The sequence below is a fragment of the Falco rusticolus genome, chromosome 12, assembly GCF_015220075.1.
Source record: "Falco rusticolus isolate bFalRus1 chromosome 12, bFalRus1.pri, whole genome shotgun sequence".
Taxonomy (NCBI): Eukaryota; Metazoa; Chordata; class Aves; order Falconiformes; family Falconidae; genus Falco; species Falco rusticolus.
Genome location: NC_051198.1, coordinates 8718567 through 8732651, shown reverse-complemented (window position 1 = coordinate 8732651; position 14085 = coordinate 8718567). Strand labels below are relative to the sequence as shown.

At 35.6% G+C, this 14085-nt stretch overlaps 1 protein-coding gene across 6 annotated transcripts in view; it reads left to right on the top strand.

Moving 5' to 3' along the window:
* The window catches only part of KIF16B (kinesin family member 16B), a 142559-nt gene that overhangs the window by 58481 nt on the left and 69993 nt on the right, over window positions 1–14085 (top strand). For all 6 annotated transcript variants that reach the window (XM_037405676.1, XM_037405678.1, XM_037405677.1 and 3 more), the window contains exons 13-17: window positions 6557–6676; window positions 7257–7308; window positions 8542–8679; window positions 12943–13025; window positions 13216–13304. In XM_037405676.1, coding sequence (XP_037261573.1) covers window positions 6557–6676; window positions 7257–7308; window positions 8542–8679; window positions 12943–13025; window positions 13216–13304 — 482 coding nt within the window. The remainder of the gene's footprint in view (window positions 1–6556; window positions 6677–7256; window positions 7309–8541; window positions 8680–12942; window positions 13026–13215; window positions 13305–14085) is intronic.

The following is a 14085-nucleotide window of genomic DNA, read 5'->3' as shown; positions in this document are numbered from 1 at the left end:
AGGAAGGTGACTTTGAGAGAGGACATGTTAAACACCATGGTATGGCGAGCCTGGTCATATGGAAGGAGACGCCTCGAGTTTGGCCTGGTATAACCACAGTAAGGAGAGTGGGTACGACTGCTGTCGGTAGCTGTATCAGTGAGTAAATTTTGGAGAAGGAAAACAATTTTTTCACCTGAATGTCAATAGTGATGCAAAATACATGAGTATGAACTGACTGTTGGTAAGCTCAGACCAAATATCTGAAAACAGTTTAAGGTTACGTAACGGATGAGAGCCTGAGTGTAATCTATGAAATGATTTATTTTGGTATTTGAGAGTTGCATGTGGTAACATATGAGATCACTTTCAGTTCTTTCCCCCCATGTAGGAGAAGCATTACTGGTGTTTTAAACAGAGGTGAAATTCCTGAAATTTTGCTATAAATTACAGAACTGAACAAGTAAGCCTCCTTGAGTTTTGTAGGGCTTACTGGTGAGTTTACTGAATTTTGAGTATGCTCGCCTCTTAATATTGCAAGTGCAACTTCAATCGTTGGCCATGTGTTCTTTATAAATATAATAATTAGCATGCAATGCAGTTGAAAATTCAGAAGTAGTACATCTGTTTATGTAGCATTTCTATTTCTGAAGAATCATCTCTAGAATTATTCAGATAATTTCTGTAAATAGAAACAAAAGTCTGTCTGCAGTGTATTCCTCTTGAATCCTGCTATTTTTAACCCATTGAAAACATCTCCAAACATTAGGACAGTACCACCCAAATAATGGGAATAAGCTTTGAGTAGAAAAATAGCAGTTGGAAAGTTTGTATTTAGAAAGGAAAAGAAAGAATGTAGGGATGGAACTGGGCCATGGTCCACAGCTGTTTTGTACAAGGGTAGTGATCTTGTTGCATAGTTGAGTTTACAAGACTTTGGTTGTTGTCAGGGCTCATATGGTAACAGGTTGCTGTTTTGCAAGCATTTGCTCAAAGAACATGCAATAGAAACACTTTGCGGGTTTTGCATCACACTTGAGGCTTTAGCAATTGCGTTAAGTCTTGCGGAATTGCGTGCAAGTTGAAGTCCAAGACCAAAGTTAGAGAGGCGTTTCCCTGAAGGATAGTTATTATTTACCAGTGCCATATGGAATTTAATATACTTGCAAACAACATTTTTAGAGCTTACGTAGGAAGGGAATTGCATGCTGGAGGATTGTCTGTCTTGCCTAAGTAGGCAAAATATTCCTCTGTTTAAAAAGAAAAAGAAGGGGGGGAAACATGATGATAAACAATATTTTTTTCATTTGCACTGAAAGCTTTCATACTTCACACAAGTATTGGATTAACATAGATAAATGTGTAAATGTACCACTATATGGAGGTTGGTATAGGAATAATAAAAGCATCACATATCTCAATGACGTTATGTGGAAAATTTTGTAACTCTAAAGATAAACTAGATTTCAGTGGAATGCACAGGTGATGCATACAATAATAAGATAATATTTTGTTCTGATTATTGGATAATTTAGGGTGTCAAGACAATTCATCATATCAAAAAAGCAGTAAACGTGTACAAAAACTGTTTTCTTATGTTTATCTTTATGCGTAGTATCTATAGACCACCTTGCTGTAAGAATTTTTTAAATTAAAAAATCAGCAGGAGTCAAAAGAGGCTGAGGATTTGGATTGATAACACAAATTTCTAAGGTATATTTTCTGATAACATACATTAAGACAGTAGGAAATCTGGTTTTAAATCAAACTTCAAACATTCTTGTCCTTTGTGCTGTCAAAGAAAAACTATATTGGCTCAGATTAAATGCTCCTGTAGGTGAAGTTGGGTTTATTCAACCGTACTGGGTTTTTCGAATATAAAATAGGGCAAGTGGATAGCAGTCCTTCCCCAGAACACTTCCCATGATTTCAGTGTCTGTGGTTCTGGGGGTTATGGAACCATATGTGCTGGGTACCCTGTGCATTTGTCCACAAGTACCTCCTTTCCTTTTCTCACCATTTCTGTAGTTCATTTCTTGTCTTTATGTAAATTATTGATAATTTGATAAATTATTGCCTGCAGTGTCCTTCAGTTTGACAAGAGGTTGCTTTATTGTTGTGAACTCCTGCTGAATAACTTTTCTGCTCCCTTGTATGAGAAACAGCAAGTGAGCACTGCATGTCTGAGAAGTCCCTGCTCAGGTCTGGTACACGTTCATCACGGTTCTGTGCTGCAGTTATGCCTTACTTGATATTTTTCTGAAAGGGCTAACTCTGGAAATGCAAGCAGCATAGTCCTCTTAGCGCACACATGCACCTGGTATAGGCATATCTTTTTTTTTTTTTTTTTTTTTTAATAATGCAGAAGTACAACCCTCAGCTTGCTGGATTTATCCAAAACCTCTGCAATGAAACTGTACTTTTAAGTCACCTAATCTTTTACTGTTGTGGGATGGAGAATATATAAATTTCTGACTTCAGTGAATTCAAGTCCTGGGTTTTAACACACCTTGAATATGGAGTGACCAGCTAAGGCTGCTTGATCCATATTTCTTATTCTTTCTGTTTGCATGGCCTCTTTAATGCCATGTATCTTCTGGATTTGGAAATAAATGTTTTTCAGATGCCTTTGAATTCTGAGCAGTATGGAATATTTTTCATCTGTAGCTATGAAACATTTGTTTCCAGTGATTTAAAGGGAATGCAAAGTGTACTGAGTACATAATTGGAGGAAAACAAATTAAGAATTAGGAATTTTCCTTGTGTGCAGTTTACATCTATATATTTTTTAGAGGGCTTAATGTTAGTGCCAGGCCACTGAGTATCTTCAGACATTTTTGTGAACTCAGGGTATAATAATGTATTTTCAATGAAAGCAAATGCACCCGAAGTACCTGTTAGCATAAGAATCTGCTCTAGTATAATCTGGTTAAATATTAATGCAAAGACTTCTGCCATTGCACATTTTTACCCATAATTTCTTTAATTTGATATTACATGCTTTTGTGCATTATTTAAATGTAGACATCTGAACATTATGCTGGCTAAGTAAATTGTCATGTTTTACTGAAAGTATCTGCACAGTATATTCTCAGGATTGTGTGCCAGCAGCTCACTGTTCAATATTTAAATAAAGGAATTGAGTTTTTTTTTGCATTGAAAAGCGTAACAGAATTTAAACTTCTCGAAGAGTTTCTATTCATTGAAAGGTCAGCGTATGAATTACATGTACTCTTTTAGTATGTGCTGGGCCAGAAGCAGCATATGTTTCAGTCTACTAGTAGATTGGTCAAGGAATGTTAGAAATATCTTTTGGGCTTATTTTATTTTTTTACTCTAATTCAATATCCCGTTGGCTGTTTTTAAACTTGCGTGGTTCCATTTTTGCATCGTTCCATTTTAAGAAATACATTTAAAGCAATCCTAGGTATCTTAGAGGTCTTATTTATCATGGACAGTTATATATGGTGAAGATTAACTCTACAGCTCAAAGAAGTACTTTAAACAAAGTTTTTGTTCTTAAACTACCAGAACATATCTTAGCTGTGAGCTTGCAGATGCCACCATATCAGTTAATAGAGCAAACTTAATACATCAGTACAGAAGGGTTGAGGTTTCACAATAGCTTTTGTATCTGTCACAGAAGTGTTGATGAATTTATAACATCAGGATATTTCTGACTGCTGAGTCAGAGCTGAATTCAGAGGGACTATCATTTAAATATACAGCATCATCCCCTTATATTAACTTTGACTCAAAGAAGTGTTTTTTTGTGGACTCAGAATTATTTTCAGAGTTTCTAATTTTTAGGTGAGATCTAGCAGCTCCTAAAGAAGAAAACCTTTTTTTCTTCTTTTTTTTTTTCTCCTCACACGGTAGCCATTTATATTAACTGGAGTGCTCCTTTGTGGATAATACTTGGCTTGCTTTATTTTCCACAGTTTGTGAATGCATCTTAAATACCGAGGGAACATGCGTTCACTTTTCTGTTCAAGGATAATTCAAGCTAAGATGCATGCGATACGTTCAGCTTTCTTAAACTGTGCCTTGAGGTTTTCATAAATTTTCGGAATGAGTATGTTTTTAATAGAGCAGGAAAGGTCACTGTCCCTTTCTCATTTGACTTATGGATTCACTGTTTCTTAAAATTGTGTTGCACAAATGAAAGTGAATCAAATATTGGATTAAACCTAATAATTTTGCTGCCTTATAGTAGCTTATAGTCCTTCAGTTTATCTCAGAAGAGGTCCATATTCCTTTAGAAACATCCTTCCTATGCTGTTGAGGATGAAAGAGGGCAATTTGGCTGTTTTTTTCTGGCCTTTTTCTTCTCTTTCTCTCACTGTAGGAGAACAGAGTAATAAAGATCTACTGGTGAATGAGGTTTCTGTGACTTTGATTTTGGGCAAAAGGGCACAGTTTGGTGTTTGGAGACATCCTTGCAGAAGCTTTTGAATCTGGAATTAAATTTTTAGCCAAATTAATCATTAAAGTTTAACAGATACCTGATTAAGATTCAGGATTTGCAGTAAATTGTATCTGAAGATAAAAGCTAATTTACAGCAAGTATTAAAGAAAAAAATATTATAGTTAATCACAGCTACTGCCCGCTGCATTTATTATAATGCTTCCATCAACAGGATGCATTCTGCGTGTGAATGGTAGCAATTTACAAAATAAGGGTTTAGAAACTCAATTAATTTGTGTTCTTTAATTTTAGATCTGAATAAATAAGCAACACATTTAGTTGAAATCACAATTATACATAGTTTATTTCTGAATATAGTAAAAATGTGTTAAACACTAAGAGACTGGAAATGAAGAAACATTTTTTTTTTCTTTATTTGTGATAGATTTTTCTCACCCAGGGGCAGTTTCTTTGCCTCCTGGGATGTCTATTTTTTCCACAGTCAGGGATGTTGGCAAATAATTTGTTATGCTGGGGAAAAATTGTTCAGCTCTTAATATTTTATCAGTTTCATTGGGCTGACGGTGCCAGTGGTTGTTTAAACGGCCACCAGTCCTCAGCATTTTAAGTCTTCAACCTCGTCATATGGGAACATTATAAATTATGTATAACAGTAGATGATACTCAATGAATAGTTCATGTGATAGGTATTTTTGACTGGAATTACTTTTTCGCTTGAACAATGATTTAAGCTGTATCTTTTGGTTTTATTAGGTGACAGTTATATAATATCAAGGAGTAGCTGGGTGCAGTTTGAATGTCAGAGAGCTGCAGGGCAACATGAATCACAGCTTCTTTCTTTATCCCTGAATGCTGGAGAACTTTTTAATTCATCCATGACCAGAATGGGATTTCCCAGTTTTGGAGTGACTTTTGTATGTTGCGTTGTCATTTTGTCTTGCCCAGGTGTATCCATACTTAAGATTTTTTAAACAGAATCAATATTGATGACATTTTGCACTGTGCAGGGAAATGAGATGTAACATCTATTTTCTTCCTTCAGATTTGTGGGTTGCTGTACTTGGTGGAATACACATAACAACCTATCTGTTGTTTTTTCTTACTAGCAATGTAGTTTCTTGGTTGGCTCTGGAGAAGGCATACTGATGACTTGGAAGAGGAGTTGTCATGCTGCTGTCAGGAAACGTATTCCCTGTGTTTACTAGCACCAGGAGAAAAGTGGGTGCTTTATAATACACAGAAGTGATACTTGCTGTTGTTGCCTCTCCTTCCTGGGCTGTCAGTCTTCCTTGGCTTGTAAAGGCTTAGCTGTTTTACATAGAAAAACGCATTCATTTTGAAAGGCGATGTCTGTACGCATTCACAATCTCTGTTGCAGTTATCTTCCAGGCCTAGAAGCCAACTGGATTTTATTTCAACTTGAAAAATAAACATTATAAATACTAAAACTCACTTCAAAGCTATAATTAATTTCTTATTTATTGCATAAAGTCTGATCAGTACTACTTCTGATCAGTACTATTTTATCCAAGGTTGAGGTTGAAATCTCCACTTGTAGTCCTGGTGAATGGTACCTCACTGTACAGGTGGCTGTACGATGTGGCCCAAAGGAATTTTGAAGAACTGAATTGTGCCGCAAATATTTCTTACGTTTATTTACTATTGTCAGTGCTTCCCTTACATTGGATGATGTTTAAACTGCTTAGGCTTACAGAATTTTCACGTCTGAGGTTTTTATTGTGCAAGGTTCAGTTTATTTAAAGGTTTGCCAAAGAGTGTTAGTTTTCTATTCCTTAGCCGTACTGAATTCTGAGTTTTAATTCTCTTTAACATTATGCAAGGTGGTACATAGCTTACTTTTAGACAGCATTGCTTTGTTATGCTCTTGATTGATCTTCCTTATCTGGTATAATTCAGCTGTTTGTCTAGTTTCTTTCAAATAACACCTTCACAGACTTCCTGAACAGCAAGCTTGGAAGGCTTGATGGAAATACAAAATTCACATTTAAAATGTAGGGGGGAAGGTGCTTTTTCTTGGTGCTATTACAAAGATAAGTTACGTTAGAAGTAGTTTAGAGAGAGAAGGAAGAGTGGTATTTGTTGCATACTCTAAATAGATTTTTTTAATTTTTTTTTTTTCCTTTACAGGAACAAACCTTGGCTCTGAGGAAAGAAGGGATAGGTGTTGTGTTAGATTCTGAACTGCCTCATCTAATTGGCATTGATGATGATCTTCTGAGTACTGGTATCATCTTGTACCACTTGAAGGTAAATACGTCTGTGTTTCTATAGCCTTTATATGCCTTGTGATTTTTTTTTTTTTTTTTTCAGTTGGCAAATTGTAGTATTAAATTGCTATTTAAATATAGTACTCATTACGTTTCTCCACTATAGTAAGAAAAGCTCATTATGTTTCTCTGCTGTGGTAAGGAAAGCTTTTAAGAGGTTGCAACTGATTCAATTAAAACATCTATTAATTTACTGTTTAGGTTTATCCTGAGGGTCAACTGGTTAACCAGAGATGTCTGTTTAATATTGTTACCCATGCATATTGGTTTGTCATTCATCTTACTGTAAAGCTTGACTTGAAATCCAAATCTGGATCGGTTACCTCAAAACTGCAAAGGTGGTTCTACACAAGACAGTTGAAAATTGTATTTGCTAATAGTACTATATAACAGTGACTGTAAAAGCATTTTAAAAAATGCTACCTGATTTTTTTTTTCATGTAAGTTTAAACATCTGTTCTGTTCAGGTTACTCTGAGAAAGTGGAAGGATAAATTACATCTTTGTGGGGGAGGAAGGGAGATTTCAACTGAAAATTATGTATGTGTCTCTCTTAATTAGGAGGGCCAAACATATGTTGGCAGAGAAGATGCTATGACAGAACAAGATATTGGTATGGAATTTGGCATTTTTTTATGTTCTTCGATTGTTTTTCCTTCTAACATCCCAATATGTGAACAAAGCTTCATAACTTTCTCTTGTTCAGTTGTCTGTATGTTCTTGCATATTTTAATTTTTATAAAATTTGAGAGCTGAATTACATGGGATTTGCTTCAAAGAGCATGACTTCTAGAATAGCTTGTGGGCTTAAAATTTATTCATATACTTGTTGCTAATGTATTTCTTGCTTCCCTTGAAATTTTATCCTGTAAAAATACCATCCTTTTTCATACAGCACTGTCACAATTACTGCACAGTCATTCTCTTAACCTTTGTATAATGACAGTATTATTATATTGTTATACTTAAAGCAGTCTTTGGACTTTAGACTTGAGTTGAAGAAAATCAGTTCTGGAAGTTGGTAAAAAGTAGATAGGCTGCTTCTACTGATTTTTTTTTATTCACTTCTTATCAAAGCAGCTAACTGCCAGACCTGGAATGCCTTGTCACATATGTTGCTTAAAGGCAGTTTCATTAAATAAACTGCATCCTTTCATTCTCAGTGTAGAGACTGAGAGTCAAATAACTTAATTTCATGTATTTTTGTGGGTCAGAAGATGCCTGGATTAAAATTACTATATAAATACCATGAAACTAGCGAACTTCCATTGCTTTGTGTTATTAAACAATACAGGTAGAGTTAATCAAACATTAGTTGAAGAAGAAATAGAAAGTAGCATAACTGATTGATAAAAGGCCTGAATGTTATTAGAACATAAGAACCTTACTTCAGCCACCCTTGCTAGTCTACAATTGCATATTATATCCTGTCATTTCAGATTTAGGCATGGTTGCTTTAAGGTCGAGAACCATTCATTATTTCCAAATATGTAATTTTTATTTACAAATATATGAATTTTGCTTTTCTGTTGTTTTGGTTTTTTTTTTTTTTTATCAGAAGGAAAGAAGCATTTACTGATCAGGTGCCAAAACATAGGAGGAAAGAACATTACACTAAAAACCCCCAGAACAACCCAACACACTTTTTTCCAATGCAATAAAAAAGTAAACAGGGTCAACATTTAAAGCATGCAGGGTGTGATGAAGGAAGGAAGAAAACTTCCATAATAAAAAGAAAAGATACTCAGATATGTAGTGCGATATGTCCTTAGTAAATTAATATCAGCACGCTAATCTTATTAGTTGTTAGGAGACTAATTATGTTATCTTAATTCTTTGTGTTTAGTTCTTCATGGCCTTGATTTGGAAAGTGAGCATTGCATCTTCGAAAATCTCAACGGTACTGTGAATCTAATACCACTGAATGGAGCGCAGTGTTCTGTGAATGGGATTCAGATTACAGAGGCCACACACCTAAACCAAGGTATTAGCCAGCATAATGTCATTTTTGATACAGCATCTTTGTTTTTTTCTGGCAACAGCACTGAAAAAAATCTGTGTGTATATAAAAGGGGTTATTGTTTAATTAAAATTAATTCTGTGTCACCTTAACTACAGACCAAAAGCCATCAGGAGAGCCACAGAGATTTTGTTCTGTCGAAGAATTGCCATGTGGTGAAAGAGAATTCTTTACTCACTTAAGCCACTTCATAATCTTGAGTATGATTTGATAGCTACCCTTTGATTTCGTTCAGCATTCATACAGAAAGTGAACCCCATGCCAGATTGCTTGAGTTGCTGTAATATTCAGAAGACGAATATTAGTCTCTATAGGACTAAAATAATGTCAGACACACCCCCGCCCCTCTGTCTGAGCTTCAGGCCAGTCCTACTTAACACTCTGTTGCCAAATCCTCATCTATAGCAGGAAATTCAGCTGGAGTATCTGTTCACTGCAGCTGTAGGGAAATGACAAAACGGTGGAGGCTAATCCTTATGGAAGAAGTTTAAAGAATTTTAATTTTAATATAAAAGCTTTAAAATCTGGAAATGAAAAAGCAGACGGGACAACTGGGAACAAAGGTTTATTGTGTTGGCCTGGAAAGGACTGGCTGACAAGTTAAGCTGGTGAGTGCTGCAGCAGAGGTTTGGCATGTTTTATCTTCCAGGAGCACCCAGAGTTTCTTCCCATTTAGCAATGAGCTGAAGACCTGTTTAGGAGTGAGGCTGTGACATAGCTCAGCTGCTGAAAAACAATCTGACTTTATATTTCTGGACAGAAGCTTTCAGAGTAAGCTTATTCTAACAAAGGAGGAATGCTGTGTTGAACTAGAAAAGTCTTGCATCTTTTCTGAACTCAAACAAGAGCTTCAGTAGTCTGCTTTCAGAAAGTAAGGAGTTTTGGTATAGAGAGGGGGTGCTGGTTTTGTAAAATGTCTGTTTCTTAATCCAGAACGGGATGTGTATGTTCTTGTTCCTTTTACAGATACTGGGGGGGGGGGGGGGGGGGGGGGGGGGGGTAGAGAAAGGCCAGCCCCCTTTGTCTTATGTTTGAGTAAATCCCATTGAAAAATTGTTATCAATAGAAACATTGACATTATAGGCAAATAGCACTGTAAACAACAAGAACTGAGTTGCAATGACTCATTTTTACTTTATTGTAACTGCATTTCAAAGGCAGTAGAGGTTTGGTGTGACTCAGAAGAAAGTAGGAGTTTGGATGCTATTTTCCTCTTCCTGGCACACAGAACAACTCAATTTTTATACTGTGAAGAGTGGAAACACGCTTCCCTCCCAGATTTCTGTCTAAAAAAATTTGCAATTCAAAAGAAGGGGAAAGGGTTGCTTAGAGTTACTAAATTGTGAAGAACAGCTGCATAAGCTGACCTGTAGACTGTAACTAGACTGAGTCTGAGAGAGAGGTGGCAGCTATGATATTAGGTAGGCAAAATTAATGAAATAACTAGTTTAATGACTTGTGCACAATCCGTGTATCCTAGCTGTGTTAGCATTTAGTCTCACAGCATGAAGTGCCAGCCTCCTTAAATATCCGCTTTAGGTAACGCTGATTAACTGCTGATATATTTAAATGTTTCCGTTCATCATTAATAACTGTTCATTTGAAAATGTGTTAAGTTTTTATACTGTCATAGAGTTAAAAAAACCCCACCCAACAGCCATAGCAATTAATTGCCACTTCCTTCTACAGATTACTTCCAGCACTTGTGAATTCTGGCTAACACAGCCTTTTTATGTAAATGTAACGTACTACAATATTTTTTATCCTTAAGAACATATAGAAGAATTTTTAGAGCTACCTGAACTAATATTCACAATTAGAGTTTGCCCTTTACCTTAAATATATCCTCATGTTGAACCAAGTTTTCAGCTTTTTAGGCCAAACTACCAGCCCTTCTGAGCTTAACGTAACCTCCCACTGCTTGTTTTTTATAGTTTGTTAATCAAAAAAACCTGAAACCTTTTAAAAAAGAAAAAGTGACTTTTAGGAGTTGGTAAGACCTTAATTATAGATACATTTGTGTGCATAGTTCCAAAATAGTGTTCTCTGTAGGTCAAATATGCTTGATGACATCCAACAGGCATTCTTCTTATATATATGTGTGCGTGTACATATATGTGTGTATGTATGTTTTTTGTTTTTTCCATGGGTGGTTTGTTTTTTCATTTTGTGCTCTCTGGCCATTCATGTTTTGGAGTCAACCAGTTAAATTGTGAGATCAGAGCTCCAGAAATGATAAAGACTTATCAGTGTGTTTGACAACCTCCCCCCCCCTTTTTTTTTTTTTTCCATTTAACATTTAAGGAGAATAAGAATTGTTGCTTATAATAAAGAAATGGAGGCAAACCCCATAGCAAATCCAGTTACGTTTGCATGATGACATTCATGGTGCACTTTGCGCACTTGCATTCTGATGGAAAGCTTTGTATAATTATAATGATAAACAGCAGATAATTGAACCTGGTACTTAGGAAATATTTGACTGCACGGTTTTGTTCAGACTTCTTTTTCCTAAAGAGGGTTTGTTGTTGATGCTTATATAAGTTCTGTCAGGTGGGAGTTAAGATAGTAGAGTTTTTCTTTAATAACAGAATAATACAAAACATTATCATAGGATTCAGAGAAGTACTAAAAGAGAAACTTGAGAGTTGCTCATATGATCACTCATCTGGGTTTGACTGTCATGGGCTTGCTATTAAGCCTCTCCGGTTTTCTTTTAAACTCATGAAGTTAGGGGTACATATCTATAACTGCATTTGTTCTGGGTTTTTTTTTTTTATTAATTTATTTAATTTGCTTCCACCTAGTAGAGTGATCAAAACTGTTTAAAATTAATTATTTTTATTTTCATTTGGAAGTAACTGAAGGAATGTCATAGAAATCCTCACTATTACAAAATCCCCCTCCAAGCAGTGAGTCAGAGTGGAACAGATAAATGGTACAACTGTGAGCGTATCAAGCGGTGGTAAACTAAAACCAGTTTTAGCTCTTTTACTACAGCAGTCATGACCATCAGTGATCCCTTTTAATATGCTTACTTAAAAAGTATGCCCAGTGCACTTCTTAAAGGAAAAGCTATCATATAAATTAGAGGTGGTATCAAAAGGACTTTGCAATACAAACCTGTGTAGAGCTTTATGAAAGGTAAGACTTTTTATGGTTAGACTGAGGTAAACTGTTCATATGGTCCAAAATTGAGGTGTTGTGTAGACAGCAAGGAGAGATGTGGTGACTATAGTGCTTTTTGCTGTTTATTTGCCAAGACTAGATGACCTTATTTGGGTTGATAATCCTAATTAAGCTAATTTTAAGAGGAGCATTCCTTATTAAGGACAGCATTTCATTCTGAGATGATAAGAATTTGTAGTTAGCAGTCTCAAGTGCAGTTTTTTCACGCTTTGAGTGTCATGGAGTCCTTTTTCTTTTTAAAAAGAAAAATGCTTGATTCGGTGGTGGTTAACTTGGAATAATTCCATGTTGTGACAGTAGTGAGACATCACTGGCAATATACTTCTTAGTAGGAGAGTATTTATCTTGGTGTAATTGTCTTTAAAATATGATAGGAATTTCCCATAGTCTCATTATTTGTGACCTGTACTTTAACTGATTAAATACAATAATGGATGTACATTGAGCAGTATGAATTATTCAAGATTCTTCCCTCAGAAAATAGCTATTTGGTATAAAAATCTAATAATCCCATTTTGAGTAACGATAAACTTCTGTGTTATTCCACATATAGGAGAAAAAGGTAATTGAGAGTACAAATTATGGTGATTGGGAGCTTTCAGTGTAGGTGGATTCAAACCTGACTGCGATCAGTAGTGGATGGACAGGTTTGTTCTTAGTTACGTTTATGGATGCTCCCATTGTACCTGGTACCTACTGCTGGCTTCCAAAGTAGCACTATTGAAGTATAGATCAAATTGGGGCAGCTGCATCCATGGCTTCCTCTACCTGTATTTATTCTTTAACTGAACTGCAGGAACGTGATTGACATTTGTGTGTGTGTTGGGTCTGTGGTTTTTTTTTGTTAAAGTAGGAAGGAATAAATTATATACATCAGTTAATGTAGCTGTGACTATGCATTGTTCTACATTTGGAATTGTCAAAATGCATTTTCATTTTGTTCTTGGTTAATGGAAGTCTTTGCTTACATATGAAAAATTACATGGCATTTTCAGGTACGGAATGTTGTCCGTGAATGGTGTTTGTTTTTCTCATCAGGTGCTGTTATATTACTTGGAAGAACCAATATGTTTCGCTTTAACCACCCCAAAGAAGCTGCTAAGCTAAGGGAGAAAAGAAAGGTGAGATTAAATCAGTGTTTGGTAAATTTAAACCTTTTCAGTTTGCTTGCTAATATAGACATACCTTGATGTGGTAGAATACTTTTTTTTATTTGCTTCACATACTTTAGTTAATACTTCATCAAGTGAAACAAAGTTTGTAAGCACATCAGTGTTTTTCTAATACATTTATTTTATGGTCTGTTGTTAGAGTGGACTGCTGTCTTCCTTCAGCTTGTCTATGACAGATCTTTCAAAATCTTGTGAGAACCTGTCAGCAGTTATGCTTTATAATCCAGGGTGAGTATGTTCTAAAATGCGGTTGTTAAAATTCCAGCCATTCCTCATTTTAGTGCTTTGAATATTCCAGATGGCAGTAATAGAAAATATTTTGTTCTCAGATTATGCTTGTTAAATAACAGGCTTCTGAATGAAGCCAGAACTTTTCAGAAATATTTGAACTGGTCCATGCTAGAAAGCGGGGTGAAAAGACACTGAGGAGCTTTCCATCCTGCTTAAAACTTGCTTTTACCTGGCATTTTTCTGCTCAAATGCAAGAAGTGTAACTGTACCAGCAAACAGCCACACTGATAACTCAAAGTTGTGGTACCTGGAGTCCAGGAGGCAATGTTTGCATTATAATCAAGGCAGTTCAGTGCAATAATGACATGACAAATTTTATGTTCATACTTTCTTCAGAATTACAAGTTAACTATTTTTCCTGAGAAAAATGCATTGTAAACTGAATATCAAGATTTCTTGAGTTCATATAACACCAGTACGAGCATAAAAAGGCTGGGAAATTGATGTCTTATGTTCTCACCTATATACCTCCTAGTAGTTGGCCAAGTTGGGATGTAGAAAACAGTTTTATTGTACAGTTACAATGACATAGGCTGCTTATTGTGGAGAAGCTGCTTGTAATGTTTTTACCAGTGTTCTTAAAGTGAGTTACAGAGAATTGATGGCGTTTGGTTCTAATGTTTTTTTTTTTTTTCCAATAGCTAGTGCCTGTGTTTTGAATTGAGTGTGAGATGAGGCACTTTAACCACCTATGCACTTTTGAAAAATTTGCTGTAAA